The sequence below is a fragment of the Aedes albopictus genome, chromosome 3 (genome assembly GCF_035046485.1).
Source record: "Aedes albopictus strain Foshan chromosome 3, AalbF5, whole genome shotgun sequence".
Classification (NCBI taxonomy): domain Eukaryota; kingdom Metazoa; phylum Arthropoda; class Insecta; order Diptera; family Culicidae; genus Aedes; species Aedes albopictus.
This window is the reverse complement of record NC_085138.1, coordinates 329249848-329270622: the sequence shown is the minus strand read 5'-3', so window position 1 is coordinate 329270622 and position 20775 is coordinate 329249848. Positions and strand designations below refer to the sequence as shown.

At 39.9% G+C, this 20775-nt stretch overlaps 1 protein-coding gene across 1 annotated transcript in view; it reads right to left on the bottom strand.

Annotated features, from left to right (window-relative positions):
* The window catches only part of LOC134290835 (uncharacterized), an 86465-nt gene that overhangs the window by 7156 nt on the left and 58534 nt on the right, over positions 1–20775 (bottom strand). Inside the window, exon 4 of the mRNA XM_062858044.1 lies at positions 19509–20716. Coding sequence (XP_062714028.1) covers positions 19509–20716 — 1208 coding nt within the window. The remainder of the gene's footprint in view (positions 1–19508; positions 20717–20775) is intronic.

The following is a 20775-nucleotide window of genomic DNA, read 5'->3' as shown; positions in this document are numbered from 1 at the left end:
AGTATTTCTTCTACAGTTCGGTTTTGTTTATTCAAATTCCTTCTGTGAGTCCTTCAGATGTATTAAATTCCAAAAAAGCTCTCTCTGGGATTCCGCTGAACTTTATTTTGGTGCTCTTCCTGGGATTGCTAATGAGATTTTGTTTCATTTTCCAAACTATGATTTTGTTTTTAAAGAATTTATTCTAGCATTCCTAAAGATATTTCTTCTGGGGTTTCTAGTATTTCTGAATAAGTTATCTTCATTTCTTCAGGATACTTCTTTAAGTCTTGTACACATTTCGTCAGGAGTTCGTCCAGAAAATGCTTCTTTCAGGCGGAAATTCAATTCTCAAGGAGATCGTTTTGCGTTTTCTACTGGATTTTCTTCTGAAATTGTTTCTGAACCTTCTTTTGGAATTTCTCCAGTAGGTCCTGTGTATGTTCTTTCTGAAGATCCTTCTTAGATTCAAGTATTTCTTTAAAAAAACTCAAAGGGATCTTGAAAGGATTCCTATGAGAAAGGCTTGAAGATCCTTCTGAGCTTTTCTCAGGAATTCTTCCTGAAATCTCTTCAGAAGTTTCTTATGCGGTTATTCCTGAGGATTCTATAGAAATTCTTAAAAAATTTAGTTATTTTTCTAATCACTTATTTATAAGTAGATACTGTTTATTTTGATTTTTTAAAAACTCACTTCTGAAATTTATTTTGAATTTCCTATATGTATAAATTCCTTCAAAATCACTGAAATTTCTTCAAATTTTTTTTTGGATCTCTTCAGAAGCTCCTTTCAAAATTTCAGAAGAAACTTCAGGAGAAATCCTAGTTGGAATTCCCACACCTCTTTGAGCAATAAAAAAAGGGCCTTCTTGAGGAATCTTTGAATTATTTTTTTTTCTGAAATTTTTGAAAACATCTCTGAGGCAATTCCAGTAGGAATTGCAACAGGAATAGTTGGAGAAATCTTAGATATATTCTGTTTTTTATTTGTAATTAATCTAGGGAAAAATACTGAGAGATTTCTGAAATGATCTCAAACAAAAAATATATTTGAGAAGTTTACATGTTGCAAGACAAACTTCAAAACTAATTAAACATTACCCACTTCCCCAGAGGTGCCACCTAGCCGAGAAATCATGGGCAATGACATTTTTGTTCTAGATGCAGAAACTAGAATTATTGCAGAACATTTCGATTTAAAAGTTTTGAAAATCAGCCCAGCAGTAACAGATATATACCTACTTATTTTAGTCATCGTGTGCTTAGATTGTTAGAATCCATGGTCGCCTTTAGTTTTATTATGATTTTCAAGAGCACAAATCTGATTATCCAACCGGCAACAAGACTGAAATGCCATTTGCTGCTTGATCACTTGCAAATAACATTAATTTACATTTTCAGCAAGCTTCGTTTGACGGATCTCTAGATATTTCTTACTTTAATTTTTCTGTCTATTTCTTTCTATTTTTTATTTTTTTCTGATTTTTATCTATCTCTTTTCGTATTTCTTGTTTCTTTCTTTCTTCTGGTATCGTCTTTGTTTAATATTCTGTCTTCAAACTTCTTCTTTACAGTCTTTTTTCGTCTGCCTTCTCATTTTCAATTAGTTTTATATTTTGAATCATATGATTCGTTTTCAATTCATTTATGTATTGTTTGTCGCACTCATGTGCTTTCTTTTGTTATATTGGTCATTAAAACAGCAAAACACAAATCCTTCGATAAACAGTACTTCACTTTTGCCATTTCTAGCCGTGTCATCGTGCTCCACATTCACCATCTTTCACCCGCATCCCCGACAAAAAAAATGGATTAGTTTTGACCGTATTTAAATATATCGAAAAGAGCGAACCTTCACCCCATCACATCTCGGCGGGATTGCGCAACCAGAAACGTCCGTTCACTTTCGGCTTCTTACGACTTGGCGGCGGCAGCAGCATTGCACAATGGTCCACGAACCAGATTTATGAGGAAAGATGCATGCAGCGCCTTCAAATGATTTTTTAGACAAATATGGTCTTCTACAAAGTTGTTCCTAAAAATAAGGCCCTTTTTTCAATATACATGAAAATTAGGGTGGTCCATATTTTCAAAGAAATTGGTAACCAAACTTTTTTATTTGCAAGAATAACTGTATACATTCTTCGGAGAAGTTGTAGATCTATCAATTTTGAGCAAGTTTGCTGAAGACACTTTTTATGTAGCTTTAAAATTGACCGATCTAGAGGTATTTTTCTGAATAAGCTTAGGGTGGTTCAAGAAAAACCGGTTTTCTGGCGTTAACTTTTTCAGTTTCGATTTTTCATCAAAGTCGCCCAAGAAACACTTGTAGAGCATTTGAAGACGCGTCGTTTCGTGCGCTGAGATGATCGTTATCTCTTTTGGTTCAAAAGTTATAGGCATTTTTCGTAAAAAATCATAGTTTTTTAAAAAGGTGTTAAGACGGGTTGGGGCAAACATAAAAAATATCTTTTGCCCGCATTCAAAAGAAGAAATGTTGTTATAAAACATATCAAAAAATTAGAGGGGTGTTATTTTTGTAACTCAAGTGAAAAATACTTGAAAAGTGCCTATTTTTTCTAGAAAATCATCAATATCTTTTGAACGGAATGACGTAGCAACATTTTCAGCGCACGAAAATGTGCGTTTTTTAAAGCTCTAAAACTGGTTCTTAGACAACTTTGATGAGAAATTTGAAACAAAAAAGATAAAGGGTTTAAACTGTTTTGACCAAATTTGAAGCATTTTCCCATAGTTTTCATAGGGTGACGCTAGAACAAATCGTTTTATTGCTTTATCTTTTTTGTTTCAAATTTCTCGTTAAAGTCGCCTAAGAACCACTTTCAGAGCTTCCAAAAACGCGCATTTTCGTGCGCTGAAAATGTTGCTACGTCATTCCGTTCAAAAGATATTGATGATTTTCTAGAAAAAATAGGCACTTTTCAAGTATTTTTCACTTGAGTTACAAAAATAACACCCCTCTAATTTTTTGATACGTTTTATAACAACATTTCTTCTTTTGAATGCGGGCAAAAGATATTTTTTATGTTTGCCCCAACCCGTCTTAACACCTTTTTAAAAAACTATGATTTTTTACGAAAAATGCCTATAACTTTTGAACCAAAAGAGATAACGATCATCTCAGCGCACGAAACGACGCGCCTTCAAATGCTCTACAAGTGTTTCTTGGGCGACTTTGATGAAAAATCGAAACTGAAAAAGTTAACGCCAGAAAACCGGTTTTTCTTGAACCACCCTAAGCTTATTCAGAAAAATACCTCTAGATCGGTCAATTTTAAAGCTACATAAAAAGTGTCTTCAGCAAACTTGCTCAAAATTGATAGATCTACAACTTCTCCGAAGAATGTATACAGTTATTCTTGCAAATAAAAAAGTTTGGTTACCAATTTCTTTGAAAATATGGGCCACCCTAATTTTCATGTATATTGAAAAAATGGCCTTATTTTTAGAAACAACTTTGTAGAAGACCATATTTGTCTAAAATATCATTTGAAGGCGCTGCATGCATCTTTCCTCGTAAATCTGATTCGTGGACCACTGTGCATTGTTTTCCACCGAATCATCCCTTTTCGCAGCAGCAGCCAACCGGCCAATCGTCAAATGATGCAACCCTGTGCTGCCACCGCCACCGCCGTATGTAAGCTGAACCCTGCAATTTATTGGCACTTTTCGGGGCTTTCGGACCGTACACGTCGTCATCTTTGGCTGCGTTGCACGTGACCTGTAATTCAATTGTATGCGCTCACGTTGCGGCGGCGGAGGAAAAGTTTCAAGTTACAATTTTGGATCGAACTTCCCGAAAAAAATAAGAGCTCATTACCATTGGAAGTGCCGCGCGGTAGCTGCAGGATTTCCTCTCGTGGTTTTTTCCCTCCTTCCATTATTTAATCGGTATGGTGGATCGCTCGCGCGTTGGCTGATTAAGTAGAGGCGAGCGATGCAGTGCAGGCGTACGAACGAGAACTCGTTGAAACTGGGTACGCGGTGGCTGCTACGTGTAGGCCGGAAGCTCGTCGGTCGATCGAAAATCTCCCCACACTTTTTCTCGCCCAAGGTCGTCGGTCATTAGCAGCGCGCACTTTTCTAGCATCAATGCTGATCAGCCTCTTTTTTCTTCAATGAACACACAGAAACGGAGAGTAGAAAAGTGGCCAATTCCGTTTTCGGGAGAACGTTCATCCATCGCTGCGCCGGCGGAAAGTGTGGGATACCTGACGTACACGGATTGGGGAGGTCAATTAGATGCTCATTTTCGGATGCTGGCTGGATGATGATGATGTTCTAGCCTCCTGCCGCCAGAAGTGGAGATGTGAGTAATCTGCAAATTGATGCTTTCCGGGAATTTCGGGGGATTAATCAAAGTGCAATCTCCTATCGCGATAACCGGTGGGAATTCCACCAATCATGCAAATTGAATTTATTTTGACCTTCGGCCGTAACTAGGCATTCACAATCAGATAAGTAGACAAAAAAGGCGAAGTTTTGCGAAGGTTTGGGCAATGTTATGTACATCTTTGTGAGATATTCTTTACAAATAATGCACTTCTATGTTACTTATTGATTTTCAGTTCTTCCGGAAATATCGAGTCGACTGAAGTATTTCCACCCGAATATATGTTTTGCCAATCTTGGTACTCCCAGTTTCAAAGAGATCTGGATTCCTGGGTCTTCTTTCATTTATGAGATTGCATAGGAATATTCCCAAGGGATTCTCCTGGCATCTTATAAGAGGTTTCCCCAAATTTCTCCACAGAAATCTGTCCAAAATCTTGTGAGAGATTCTCCATAAATTCTGGAAGTGATTGTCCTTGAATCATGGTAAAGATTCCTCCAGCTTTCTGAGGAAATTTTCCTCAGAATCCTTCCCTTTAATCCTCTGAAATGCTGAGAATGATTCTTACACAACCAACGTCAAACTTGAGTGAAATTGTTGCAAAGAAAATTTCTTCAGAATTCTAAGAGGTATTCCCACAGATACCGCAGAATACTAAGTAAGAGATTCTCCCAGAATCACGAGATACTTTCCTCCAGAATTCTGCGAGTGATTACCGCAAAAATCATAGAGAATCTTCTTAGACCAGTGCTTCCCAAACTGTGCGCCACAGCGCCGCGGGCTCTTGAGCCAAAACAAACAAAATATATAATTTAATTTGAGAACGTCCTTTTTTGCTTGATGGATCTTAGAAGTGTTGTTTCACGGCATTTTTCCAAAAATTATCCCAGTCTTCCAATATTCTATGGAATTTTAGGTATCCTCTTTACATTTTTTTGGATTTGCAAGCTCAACTGAACTGAGCTTTCGATTCTACCAACAGCTTGTAATAAAAAGTAAATATTTCAAAAATCTATTTAAAGGTCTTCACAGAATAATTTTCGCCATCCCGGGTAGACGAGAATGTCTAAATCATATTTCAAATCGAACATTTTATTTTTCTAACATAGCTCGATGTGATTTTGACTTTTAGCTATCCAACTTTAAAAGTTTCGTAAATCCCACAGAAATCTAAAATTTTCATAATATATCATAAATTCATTTCAATATACCTGGAATTGCCAAAGTTTTTGGTTAAAGTATTAGGAATCAGCAGCTTAGTTTGGTTGGAGAAGTTTTTATCATATTTATTTAATTTAAGCCATAAATAAATTTGGCATATGAAATCTAACAAATATTTGAATTAAATTTGTATTTAAAAAAAACATGGAACTATTTAAAATTCTTCAATTATTGCATGTAATTTAAACAGATTCAAACTGTTTTAAAATAATGATATTGGTGCGCCGCGACATTTTTGAAAGTTGCAAAATGCACCGCGATAGCAAAAGGTTTGGGAACCTCTGTCTCATACCATAATAAGGCCGTTACAAATATTTATTGTACTTTTTGTCCCACCACTCTGGGACTAGTCGAGGGAGGGATTAAAATAATAAAGCATTTATCTTGAAAAATATTGAAAACTCCTCGGAATTGTTAAAGAACTTTTAACAAAGACTGGAACTTTGATAAATCTTTTACATCTGCCCCCACAAAATGCAAAATCTAGCCAAATAATTTCGAAGGGGAAGGAGACAAAAAGTCAAAATTAAATCTGTATCAGCCCAAGGTTTCGCTCAAAAATAATGAGAAGTCTTTTTCCAGAATTTTAAGATATATTCTTCTTCAATCCTGAGAAGGAATCTGTCAGAATTGTTGTATAAATTATGTCTGCACAGTGAAGAGGTTTTGGTTGCCAAATGCGTCACTGTGTTATAAATAATACGGCAGTCCCAATGAGCAGTTATTGCTTGTGTTGTAACACGTTAATAAAGGGGATTTTTTTTTTATTATCGTACAAATTGGGCCGAAGGGTCTCATATTTGCATGATTTTTTTTACATGCAGGGATCAAGGATATATGAATAAAAAAAATGAGAAAAAATCAGTGTCACCTATTTCCTCGGAAAACTCTGGTGGAAATTTTTCGTTTTTCTCTGACACTACTTACTTTTAAAAATCAAAACTCAAGAAACTCCGTAGAAATCGAAATTTTTTTCAAGAAAATTAAAGCAAACTTTCTCATGAATCCAAACAAATATGATGTGGAAAAAAATTCCAAATAATTTTCCACCGTTAAGAAAATTCATAAATAAAAGCCGGAAAACTATGCCTGAACTCGTGGAAAATTTTCAAAAAAATATTTTCGAGAACGTAATTTTATAAGCTTTAATCGCTGAAATTATTGGAATGCACTTTTTTTCTCGTTTTTGAGTTGTAGCCCATTTTGTGAAAATGAGTTCGGGCATAGTTTTTCCAGCTTTTCTTTGCGAATTTTCTCAACTGCAAAAAAAAATGTGGAAAACTTTTTCCAGTTTTTTTTTGGATTACTGGGAAAATTTGCTTTCATTTTCCTAAAAAAACTTTGTTTCTAGGGTGCTTCGTTCTTGAGTTATGATTGTTCAAAGTGAGTCAAAAACCAAAATTTCCACCTGAGTTTTTCGGGAAAATAAGCGGCCATGATTTTTCTTAATTTTAACATTTTCTTAATTTTAATAATATAGGCTTATATGGTCATTTTTTACAAAACTGGCCGTAATTCAGGAACAAAAAAGTGCATGCCAAACATTTCAGCGATTGAAGCTCATAACATTACCTTCTCAAAAATATTTTATTGCATATTTTTTCGCGAGTTCGAACATATTTTTTCCGGCTCTTCTTTATGAATTTTCTCAATTGTGAAAAATTTTGTGGAAAACTTTTTCTAGCTCGTTTTTTTTTATTCATGAGAAAATTTGCTTTCATTTTCATAAAAAAAAAACTTTGCTTCGTCATTGAGTTATTATTTTTTAAAGTAAAGGCTTATATGGCACATTTGGCACATTTTCCATAAACAAAAACAAAAACAAAAAAAAGTGCATTCCAACTATTTCAGCGATTAGGGCTTATAAAACTACCTTCTCGAAAATATGCTTTTGAAAATTTGGGCATAGCTCTTATGGTTTTTCTTTACGAATTTTCTCAACTGTGGAAAAATTTGTGGAAAACTTTTACCAAGTTATTTTTTTTGGATTTCTGAGAAAATTTGCATCCATTTTCTCGAAAAAAAAAACTTTGTTTCTACGGTGCTACGTTCTTGTGTTGTGATTTTTTCAAGTAAGTAGTGTCAGGGAAAAAACAAAAAATTCCACCTGAGTTATCCGGAAAAATAGGCGGCCCTGGTTTTTTTTTATTCATATATCTATTGACCCTGTCTGTGAAAAAGTTTCATGAAAATTTGAGACCCTTTGACCCAAACCCGTACGGTAATAAAAAAAATCCCCTATACTGATACAAAAACATTCCATATCATGTTAAGCAGGAAATGAACAAATGACTACACCAAAACTGATTGAAAGTCAAGTTCAGCTTGTAAATGTTCCTCCCGAATGGTCAAAACCGAGTATGAAAATGAAACATCATAAAAATGTAGCAGCATAAAGAGCCAACAAAAGAACATGCAATACCATACCGCAGGAAAAAAAAGCACTGCGAAGAAAACGCGGACTAACGCAGAACGCATCTAAAGACTCAAGAAAAAGCATCCATAAAAGAGAGGCAAACGTAAAATGAGAATAATGATCCAGGCAAGGTCGTTCGTGTTGAATATATAAAATAAAAAGCGCGCTGCGGAAAAGTAAGAGGCCGTCCTCCGCGCATTTGGTTCCTTCGCAACGCAAGCCAAAATGGGAAGCACAAAGCAGCAGCAGCAGCACAGGAAAAGTAATGATCACTCAGAACGCATTGGTCAGCCAGCGTGCGGGAGAGTGGAAGACGGTCGCGGGGATTGAATTCTTAAGTGTGCTGTTTTTTTTTCTCCTGCGTTGTCCATTCCTTTTTATCCGTACGTCATAATTTGATATTGAGATGTCAGGAGATCCTGCCCAGTCATTCAAGAAATGCAAGATATTAAACAGCTTTTAACTGTAACGGTACATTCATTGGGGGGTCTTGGTGAATTCGATGAAGTACGACGGTTCTAAAGACATCAGGATTTCTCCATGTTTACTGTAAATGTCAACATGGTCTCTAACAGTACAGTATGAATCCCACAGTGGAAACAAAGCGATCCGACAATCGATCGGACCAGAATTGAACCCATTAGTAAAACACTGCGGATTTGATTTATGATGTTGAGGTGAATCTTCCCGCTGTGAGTTAAACTGGGCCGGACTCCACGGGAAACGGTTGAACTTCGCGGTGGTAATCGCACTCTCTTCTCTACGTTTAGCAAAAGAAGATTGCCTCGAAGTGAAAGATAGCTTTCTTTTGCCGATATCTAATAGTCCATGGCGGGAAATTTCGCAATTGCCAGTCATAGTACATTACGTTTCAGCTCATTTGCCAAAATTGAAGAATGACAGCCGAGCGTTCAGAAATAAAAAAAAACAACTGAGTTGATTGATGACAAGGCATAACTGGATTTGAACACAACATGTTTGGATCCGTAGACCGTTAGAAACAAAACACAGTACTCAAGGTTTGAAAGCAACGCAGCGGCCTAGTTTTACCTTAACTAATAATGCAAACAATACTTCCCGAAAATAGTATTTATTGTTTTACAAGCCCGTCATAATGACAAACAATTTGTACCCAAGAGTGTGTTGTTCACCCTCTGTGCGTACGCGCACTGAACTTTACTCTTCTCAAAGGAGGTCAATACAAATTGATTCTTCGTTGCTGTAAGTCCCTGCGTAGGCTAAACCCTATCATCATTCAATCTTCCCCGGCACAACTGGATCTCTCGCTTTATCTATAAGAGCGATAATTTTCCTATTCCTATAATTTTACTTACGCATCGCCCGGTCAGTCAACTGCCGGCCAGTCGTCAGTCCAGTCCAGTCAGCCGGTTATTTGGTCCGGATGAATCAAATTATTGACCAATCATTGTCTGTGCGTTCGATGACGCTCTATAACTGCGCGGAGGAGTTCTTGCTTTATTCGGGTCATTCTCGCTCTTCTGGAGTGGAAAAGACCTTGGATGCAAATTACGTAAGATACGTACGTCTGACGACGTAAAAGACGATCCGAATCTCTACTCTACACCCATTGACGATGGATAACGAAGAGAAACTTTGAAAGTTATTGACGAATGGAAAGTTTAGCAACCAACGCAACGACTAGCAAGAATGACCTAGAACTGATTGACGTGACTGTCTCGAAGTATACGATGGATTCACGGTGCCAACGGTGGTCTCAGTATGACTTAGACGGGACTGAAACAAATAAATGATGGATTTTCGTAAGCACTAAATCATGAGTTGGTGTTATCGCACGAAATTGTCTGCGTTCCAGCTCGTACTGGGATTTATGTAGAGCAGCCGAAAGTATCTGAACAACCACTTTCGGGTGTGTTGATCAGAGTTCGAAGAGAAGTTCAGGGTGTTATTGGAACAGAAGAACGTAGTGCGAGCGGTAATGCTGCAGCATGGTACCCGGCAGAACACAAAAACAGTTACCGGATAAGTGAATGGAAGGGTTCATGTACCCCACAGACCTTTTAGTATGTGAAAACTTTCAGGTAATCACCATGTTTGGCACCTGGCGATTCAAGATCATCTTCCGTCGCCTAACACCTTAAACGTATGAGTTCATGGAAAGTTTGAAAGACTTCGTGGGAAGTATTGACAACGGTCAAGATCGTTACTATACGGCGAATCCTCCAGAAATGCCGTGTACACCAGGCCCACACGCATCACCTGCTCATCGACTTCATAGTGGCGTACGGTAGTATCGACCGCACTGAGCCATGAACAAGGACGAGAACAGCTTTCCTGGAAAACCGACCAGACTGGACGCAACACGATGGACGCTATAGAAAACTGAGGAAGAATTTTGAGTCAGCTGTTCAGCTCATTTGAATTTCGACGAGAGCTGTGACAAGGTGATGGACTGTCACGTCATGAAGTGTGGGTTCGATTCTCACTCCACCTGATTTTCCTTTTACTATTTTATGCAATAAATTAGATAAATATAGAAAACCCATCCAGTTATTTTCTTCATTAACCCTTATGTGGCCGGCAGGGTACCCGGGTACCCAGCACCCATTTAAAATACACGGTGTAGAAAAAAGCAAAACGTTTGCCGGTCACATAACGATAAAAATTTCAATGTATTTATATCGCGTTGGGAACTCCATTGTAGATAGATGGATATTTAATTATATGATATTCAAACTAATTGATTTTCTTTGCATCAAAGGAGTTGAAGTTATTGGAATTAGGCATCATAGAAAAAAAAAGTTCCTCCAGGAATTCTTCCGGGGACTCCTCCAGTTATTCCATTACAGATTTCTCCAAGAGTTCTTTCAGGGATTCCTCCAGGAACTCCATCGGAGATTGTTCCAGGAATTCCTTTGGGAATTCCTCCAGGAATTAATCCGTGCACTCCTCCAGGAAGTCCTCACAGAATTTCTCCAGATATTCTCTTTGGAATTCCTTCAGAAAATCCTTCGGGGATTTCTCCAGGAATTACTTCGGGGATTCTTCCAGTAATTTCTCCAAAGATTCCTATACGAACTTCTCCAGGATTTTTTTTTAGAAATTCCTCTAGGTATTCCTCCGGGTATTTGTGCAAGAATTTCTTCGGAAATTCTTTCAGGAATTCCTCTGGGGATTCCACCTTGAATTCCTTCGATTATTCCATCGGAGTTTTTTCCTTCCTTCGGCGATTCTTCCAGGAAATCTTCCAAGAATTCCTCCAGGTATTCCACAAGGAAGTCTTCAAGGAATTCTTTCATGAACTCTTTCAGAAATTTCTCAATGGATTTCTCCAAGATTTCTTCCAGGATACCTGCCAGGAATTCCTCCAAGACCTCTTCCGGAAAATCCTTCGAGGATTCCTCCAGAAATTCCTCCGGGGATTCCTCCAAGATTTCTTTCAGGATTTTTTCCAGGAATTCCCCCAGGAATTCTTTAAGAAATTCCTCCATGAATCCCGTCACGAACTCTTCCTAAAATTCCTTCAAAATTTCTGGAAGGACCCTTGAAGGAATTTCTGGAGGAATCCCCAAAAGAATTCCTGGTTGAATCCTCAAAGGAACTTCTGCAAGACTCCCTGGAGGATTTTTTGGAGGAATCTCTGGAGAAATCATCGGAGGAATTTTTGGAGGAATCCCCGGAGGAATTACAGGAAGAAGTTTCAAAGAAATTCCAGCAGGAATTCGTGATAGAATTCCTGCAGGAATTCCTGGCAAAAGCCCTGGAGTTCCTGGAGAAACCTTCGGAGAAATTCCTGGATGAATTCCCGGAGGAATTTCATAAAAAATTCAGGGAATTTCTGGAGGAATTTGTGAAAGTAATTATGAAGGAATTCCTGAATATATTTCCGGAAGATCCACAGAGTATTTCTTGAAGGAAACTGGAAGTGCACGGGCTTGCCTTGACAGCAATGTTACGAGAGACAGAAATAATTTCGAGGTGCAACGAAAGTTCATTTACTTTAGTTCCGTACTAAATGCGAGCATCTACCATCAGAATTATTTGACTGAGTTTACCAATAAGACAAAAGCGAAACAAAAGTTGGTTATCTCATAAAGGAAGCTTGTGTGGCTCCAACAGATTTTGGGTCCCCAATCTAGGCCTAGATTTGCCCCAGGACGTCACAATTTTGAGCTCACCTCGATTCATAGTGCAAGACACGATTTTGGGATTTTTTTTACTGTAAGCTATTGAGCATGGAATTTATTTTTTCAAGCAATCAAAGGATAAATTGATTGTTTAGCATCTAAATGAATCTGTGATCTCTAGTACTCTTTCAGGGTTTAGAATTTCCTTTGGAGATCTTTTTTAAGGTGTTAACTTGCAAACCTGTTCAAATTCATCTTGAAGTTCCTCTGAAGCTTTATCCCGCCATGCTTCCAGGATTCTTTCTTGATTTTTTTTTCCAAGATTAATTCTTAAAACTCTTCGCTGGGGTCGTGATTTCTCCCAAACCTATTTCTTATCTGGGACTTTCCCCGGTAATTTCCCGGAGTTTTTTTTTTTTCTTAATTTCTTCAGAAGCTTCACTCTAGATTCTTACCAAAGTATTTCTCGGATTTGCTTCCAGAGTCCGATATTTTTCGTTTTTTTTTCGGGAATTTTTGAAAATTGTTCCTGGGGTTTCTATCAAGATTCCTAGCATGAGTTCCATTCCGTATGAGTTTTCCACAAAGTCTCTGTAGGAGAACCTCCCGGGATTTCTTTTAGAGGGTTTTCCGGTATGCATCTACAGTTTAGCGTGGGAGCTTCGACAGTTCATCCCGGGATTTTCATAAGGTTTTTACAGAAGTTCTTCCAGGGATTTTTCCAAAAAAGATCTAGGGATGTCTTTTGCAAATGCTCGCTAGATATCTTGCCTAGTTCCTTTTAGCATTTCTCTTGGAGGTTTTTAGTGTTCTTCCCGGAATTTTCCTAATACTTTGAAGAAATCTCTGTTCCTGGACTTGCAAGATAGATTTAACCAGGATTCCTTCCGATACTTCTTCGAGAATTTCTTACAGAGAATTTCTTTAGTTATTCGAGGAAATGTTCCGTGTAAAACACATTACAACAATCCTATAAGAACTCTGGAAGCAACTGCTTAAAATCCAAAAGGAAACACCCAAAACCACACTAAGGATTGCGGGAAGAGTTCAGGAGGATAATTGCAAGAAATACTGAAAACAGTTTTGGAGAAAAGCCAAGAAAGTCCTCTGAAAAAAATCGAGGGAAGAACGCACGAGTTACATCATGCAGAGATCCCAAAAGGAACACCGGATGAAACTCCTAAAATAATCTTGGGAGGGAATAAATCCTGAATATCTCTGAAAGATCCCGGGAGCAATAAAGGCAGGAATCTTCTAAGAAAAGTTTGAGAGAAATCTTGGTTAAAACTGTTAGAGAAACCTGTAGAAACCTTTCAGAAAATCTCGAAGAAACTCCCGGTAGAAATTGAGGTATGAGCTTTGGGAAAACTTCTATAAAAACAATACCCGAGAGGAGTTCCTGCAGAAACCCATTTCCTGAAGAAACCCTGAGAGAAACTCTAGTAGAAATCCCAGTAATAACTTCTTTTTAGACTCTGGAAAAACCCGGTAAAGAAAAAAATCATCAAGAAATGCTGAGAACTCCTGCGATCATCAAGAGGATCGTCGGGAAGAAACGCAGAAAATAATTCATGGGGATTCTACATGAGAAAAACTGTAACAGGAAATCCGTGCCAATATCTGGAAAACATTATGATAGAACTGTTGTAAATCGTTAGAGACATTACACGAAAACTTCATGCGAAAAACGCAGAGGATTCTCAAAAACATACGATAGAAGCTGAAAGCAATACCGGAAAATCCTGCAGAATCCCCGTGAAAAACTCCAGGATAAATCGGTCTAGATTTCAGGAGGAATTTAAGAAAACATGCTGTAAAAATACGGAGGCGTGTATCGTGAGAAATCCTAGAGATATTTCCAAGGGATTTCCAAAAGGAAACATTGACGAAATTTTTGGAGAAATGCTTGTTGAGGAAATTCTCACATCCATCCACCTGGAATATGAATCGATTTGACCGCGGAAGATGCTGCTCAGTCCCAGATGAGGACTGGCTGGGATCCTCTACCGTGACGATTGGTTCACCGCTAGGTATTCGGAACTGGCTGGACGTGGACACCCTTGCGGTATTGGACGAACGTTGGAAGGGACTTGGTTACTAGTTCCAATGCAGGTTTCTAGTGGTACTGGGTACGTGGAGGAACGCCCACTTGGTCCTTGAAAAGGCACGCGAATGAATGAACAACAAAGGTGGAAACGAGATTGGCTTTCATGATAGATTATCCCCGAGTTCACGGTGTTTTGCGACTACTACTGAAAGTCGTCTAGTTGCCCAGTAGAAGCCGGAGTATCGGGCCACTTAACTATAGCAACAGCTTCCTTAACTTCCGGGATGGGAGAATCTCCATCCCTGTATTGTACTTCTTCAGGACTACGGCTGGGAAATGGTCCTTCAGTACCGTCGAAATTCCCAGGGACCAATAGAACCCGCGTAGGGGAGGCCCAGAGCGTCCTAATAATCGATTTTCACTTTAAACAGCGCGAATCAAAGAAAAACTACCCTGGTTAACCCCTTACTCACACCAGTAATCTTCATGTGCCACTCATTCTGACCATCTGCCGTATCATGGTGGTTATCTGCACGATGCCGTCCACTTATTTGAGCGTGTTGTATGCGATTGACCTTATTTTCCAATGAATTATCAGGAGGAATCTTCAACATCTTCATTTTTAGTCGTACGACTCATTGCAAGTGGGTTTATTGCAGGCGATATGAATGAACTAGCGATGGGATTTTTAGGAGTTAGGTAGGGAAGGGACGAGTCATCTCTTTCGTAAGTTCCGATGAAGATTTCCAGGTAACTCAAGATGAAATATCTGGTGATATCCGTAAAGTTCTTCAGAGTTGTACTAGCGGTCAAGCCCGTGCATAAGGCAGGGGTTTTGCGTTGCGTTGCGTTGCGTTGCGTTGCGTGGTAACGGAGTAATTCGTAGATTGCATACTGAAAGTTGTCATGTTGAAACTTTAATAACTTCTATTCTAATTGCTTATGGAATGCTATTTGGGAAAAAACAGCTATCCAACCAGAGATTGAAGTAGAAAAGACATGAGAACTTCCATTGCCGGCCACGCCCATCTTCTCCGTTACGAGGATAGGAAAGGATGTGATGATATGACACCTACTTTACAAGAGGTCAGCGACTCACCGACACTCCCATAGGTGTCAAGGAGTTGGATATTTGGAATGGGGTGATTTGGGAATCACTATAAGCGAGTGATGCGACAAGATTCATATAATGTAAGTGTATTTGTGAAATTGTTTTAGTATATTTATACACCAACGTTGGGAGTGACATAGCTAAGAAATTTTGTCACTCCATGGGCCGTTTTGCTTCCGGGATGGGGCACAGGCATTTACACTGTGTCCTGGCTAACAAGCCTAGGCTTAAGCGCCATTGCTCGCTCTCTGAAACGATAAGAAACACGTTATGTGGATGGGAAAGGATATTAGGGAAGGAATAACTATTCATCGAGATGCCAGCGACTCACCGACGCCCTCGAAAATAGAAAGGAAATGGGATTTTGGTACAGGAATGGTCAGGAATTCAATATGATTAAGTTATGCGTTATATTTGTAGCTTAATATATTAAAAACGGTCACTTTAATTGATTGATAATTATATTAGCAGCGCAAAACCAAAAGTCGAATTGCGCTGAAAAATTTATCGTTTGTGAGTAATTGAAATTGATAATTTCAGCGCAACGCGATGTTGGCCTTTTCAATTTTTGTTTTTGAAAATGCGCTACATGGCCAAAGTGTTTACTCACCTAAAAAATTGTTGCCACCGACGACTTTCACCAAAGTCTTGAAATTACTGATAATACACCCCCAATCATCCTTTACAAATGAGCACAAAAGACAATTAAAAAATATTACAAAGTTATCTTTGAAGACTTATCAGATAATAACTTTTCTTGTTGTAATTTTCTAATTACAATGTACTTATAACTGGCAAAAAATGAAACATTATAGAACAATCTAGAATCTTGGAATTATTTTGAAACAAAATGGGCATACCAGGCATCCCAACCTGGTATCAGAATGCCGGCTCCAGAGACACGTTATCGTCTATTTGGGATATTTGAGCCATTAAAACCATTCTAATCTGGGCTGTATGCTCCAATTCTTCACCTTCGGTAAACACCCGGACTCCTTTGACACTCACGGTAAGACGTCAGGGCGTTGTGAAAACTCTGGTTGTCCAAACACAATTTACAGCAAAGTTGAAGGATTCCGCCGAAAAATACATGCCCTTCAGCGGCAAACACTAAAAAAAGTTTCCCTGCTCCAGGGTATGGCCTTTAACTGAGGTCCCCAAATAAAAGACACAATAATAAACCCATCCCACCCAGCATCCATAAATGCGTAGCTTTGAAGGGGAAGAGGTGGGAGTCTGAAATTATGTGACAAGACATGTATTAGATATGGGAAAATATGCTACGAGGGGAGTATAAAATCGAACAAAACATTCTACGTCATTTATGGACTCTTCCTAAAGCTATCTCGTGAACCACTTACCCGGACTGCCAACTGCACCCTATTCCTGCTAACAGGAACAGCCTCCATCAGGCGCTGGTAGTATTTTGTATTAGTGCCAGAGGTGAGATCTAAACACTCCAGAAAATCGTCACATTCCTGGCAGCAGCATCCTCTGTGTGAGCGAACTCGTTCCAGGATCCCAGGGGTTGGATTGTAAATCTGCCGTCGTCGTCGATCATTTGAAGCATCATCCTACGCTGTGGCGGATCAGGCTGCCAGGGATGGAAGAATGCGCTGCTCTAGCTCCGTCGCTTCCTCTGTGGCTGGGGAAACGCTTACAATATTCTCACACGCAGATTTTTACACAATTTGTTCCGCTTATCCAAATCCCATGAATTCCTCTTCTTTCTTCAGCCGATTTACGAAAAAAAAAACTCGAGCGCATCACCACCGTCAAACGCGTCCGTATCCAGCCGCGGCTTGCAGAGACTCCCGTGCATAAGGCAGGGGTTTTGGGGGATAAACCCCTCCCATTGCCGATGTTTCGTACACTAGGCGCTCCTGCGCCCTTTACCAAAATTAGGAAAAACCCCTCCCTTGATGCCTTCTCTGTGCACGGGCCTGCTAGCGGTAAATAGGAGATGGTATCAGATCAGCACAAGGCAAGGGTTTTGGGGGTTTAACACCTCCCATTGGCTTTGTTCCATGTACTAGGCGCCCCTCCGCCCTTTGCCAAAAATTAGCAAAAACCCCTCCCTTTTCACCTTTTCTGTGCACGGGCCTGGTTAGAGCAATATCAATTCATTCGCGATTAGGAAAAGTAATTAGTTACTTGTCGTATTGAAAGCCATCGATAATCAAAATCAAACGACTCCATCAGACAAGTGACGAACCTTCGAATTCAGAGCTCTTTTAGTGACTGGTAAATGTAAATTGCAGAAAATCTATATCATTAGAGGTAACAGGACACTTTTCAACCAATTAGCAATGCAATGCACTGTTGCCATCACCATCAATGTCAGTTAGTCAACCCGACGAACCATTCGGAGCAAAAATTACTCCACCAATAATCGGATTGCACTCATTATGGATTTGGATTTCGCCATCCTGGCCATAGTTGGGGGCTAAATGAAGCATACTCCACCCCAGCAGAAATGCCGTGTTTTTATAAAATCTGTAATTTATCTGCTCCTTCCATTATGCGCCCACCATCACCTACCTACCCTTCGAACTCCCCAGGGGTTTGGGTTAGGGTGGTGATGGTGCTGGTGGGTGACCGAATTCGAAAAGCGCGTCAACCAGAATGGAAGCGGGTTGTTGTAAGCTGCACGTCGCCTTCGTTGCGAAAAATGAAACCGTTCCGTTTTTCACACTTACCTCTAAATGTCAACGATTCGTTTATGGAAAGATGGTAATTTATTTGCTTAATTCGTTCCCTTTCCGCGTCCACCGTCTCTCCGTCCGGCGTCCACCAACAGCAGAGGTGTGTGCGTCGTCGTCGTCTCTGCCGTCTTCTATGCCTGTCGGAGAGCACGCGGTGTAAATTGACGCGATTTTTCATCTCAGTCGGGTCGCATCCCACCATGGGTATAGCCAGCTGAGCTGCAGTGAACCAGAATCGTCCGTTTGCGGTGGATGGATGCCGCGGCGGCGGCGGCGACGGAACCCGAACAACCGAAGGGCGGTGTCTCATTTCGCAAACCGTTGCTTTTTGGCGCGCTTGTTTTAACAGATTACTCTACCGTTGCGCTGGCTGTTGCGTTGCATTTGGGATCGCGCTTGGTTCGTGTCCGCGTGATGAGCACTCTTCTCATAAAGGTGGTTGGGTGAAGGGGAGCTCGTGCTTCTACATGGAACGCAATTACCTACTTCAGGTTCAGACTCAGTAAGAAAAGCGGCACGGCGGTGGTGTTGTGAATGCGATGAGGTAATCGGTTCGGATTCATGTTTTGGGGAGTTGACTTTGACTCGTTTGGAGCTTTGCACGCATCATGTGAGAATGATTTGATGAGAGGGAGTTTCGCGCTGATTATGCGAAAGGTTAACTTAATTAAGGAAGGTCAGCTGTGATCATCCCAAACACTAATTGGTGTAAGAGCGAACAATTTTGTCTTACGAGCAAATGAAATGTATTTGAAACATCCAAATGTTCATTTTTAGAAAATCGAAGTCGATTAAAAGAGTCAGAAGTTTATGATAGAGAAAGATAGTAGCTTGAACGAAATATTTGCGTTAATTTTGAGGCATAACTAAAATTGAAATCGATAATTTTTTTAACTAATTCATTTCTTTGGGGCTCAATCGCGTTTAATGCTTTGCAGAGCCGAAATTCAATTGCTGTATATTATGTACAGATATATTCTTATATGCTAAGTTAGTATGGGTCGGAGCCAGGGTACTCGTGGCAGCTCGAGGTTAGAATGTCACAATAGTTTTTTAAGGATGGACTTGGAAAGGATTGGGGGTAAGGGTTCTCTGAAGCTCATCCGGTAGGTATTTATTTATTTATTTATTTATTTATTTTATTATTAATTCATCTGACATAGTCTTAATGAATGTAGTAAATCTATTACTAATTAAATAAAATCCAGTCTTCGCAACCTAGTCACAAACTGCTTAGACGTTAACCCAAAGTCAAAAACTGATTCTACGGTGTTGAACATTCGGACCATAGCACAAATTGGTTGGTTGTATCCATACAGAGTACGATGAAATTCGGTTTGCATTAGACTTCGCTGTCTTAGCATCCTGCCAGGTACATGGAAGTCGAGCAGTGACAGGAGTCTTGGGCAGTCGATATCACTATTTAAGAGTTTTACAACGAATGCAGCCTGTTGAATTTTGCGTCTTCTACCAAGAGTTTCCAGACCGAGCAAACGACATCTGTCGGGGTACGCCGGAAGATTCAAGGGATCACGCCACGGGAGACTCCTAAGCGCGAGTCGAACAAACCTTTTTTGCACTCGTTCAATCCTCAGATTCCATGTGACATCATGTGGGGCCCAAACAACCGAGGCATTCTCCAGGATCGGGCGTACGAGGAAGCAGTAGAGCGATTTCAGGCAATGTGGATCTGTGAAGTCTTTAGCAATCTTGAAAACAAAACCAAGTTGTCGATTTGCTTTCGAGATAATACTCGCATAATGAGATTGAAAGCTAAGCTGGCGATCCAGTATGATTCCAAGATCCGTCACTTCGTCCACCCTTTTTAGAATGGAGCCATTGATGTGGTAGTCGAACATTATCGGATCCTTAGAGCGGTAGAAAGTCATCACTTGGCATTTAGGTACGCTGATAACAAGCTTGTTCTCCTCGCACCATTGTGCAAACATGTTAAGCAAGGTTTGCAGACGAAGGCAGTCTTCTATGGATCGCACCACCATGTAGATCTTGAGATCGTCGGCGTAAACGAGCTTGCACTTGAAACCAAGTGTCGATGCTGCATCATTAAAGAAGATGACAAATAACAAGGGTCCCAAATTGCTGCCTTGAGGCACACCAGACGAGGCAACAAACGGCGCAGAAACGTACGCTCCGTGTTTGACACACAGCTTTCTGTCCGTCAGGTACGATGAAAACCACGCTAAGAGCCTATTCGAGATTCCCAGTCTAGACAACTTGCATATCAACACCTTGTGGTCAATTTTGTCGAACGCTGCCTTCAAGTCCGTGTAAATTACGTCTACTTGCATCCTTTCTTCCATAGCTGTCAGACAGGTAGTTGTCAAATCCAGGAGATTGGTGGCTACAGACCTACCGGGAATAAAGCCGTGTTGATCGCTCGAGATGTAGGCTTTCGAGGCGCGCATTAAGCGATCACTTACAATGATCTCGAAAAGTTTCGAAGCGGTAGAGAGACTGGTAATCCCGCGATAGTTTTTCACATCCTTTTTGTCCCCACTTTTGTGCACAGGGAACATGTACGACGTTTTCCAAATCGTAGGGAACTCTCCTTGTTCGAATGATTGTCTAAAGATGAACGATAGTGGTTCCGCAACGGCACTAATGCAGCGACGAAACACCACGGCGGGAATGCCGTCTGGTCCAGGAGCGAATGAGTTTTTCAGCTTTTTTGAGGCCTCGACAATCATATCGGATGAAATTTCAAACGTGTCCAGATCTACCGCATCCGGAGTAACACGAGAAGCGACACGTTCCGCCTGGTCGCCAGATGACGGTAATTGAAAGACTGAAGCAAAGTGCTTTGCAAAGAAATCAC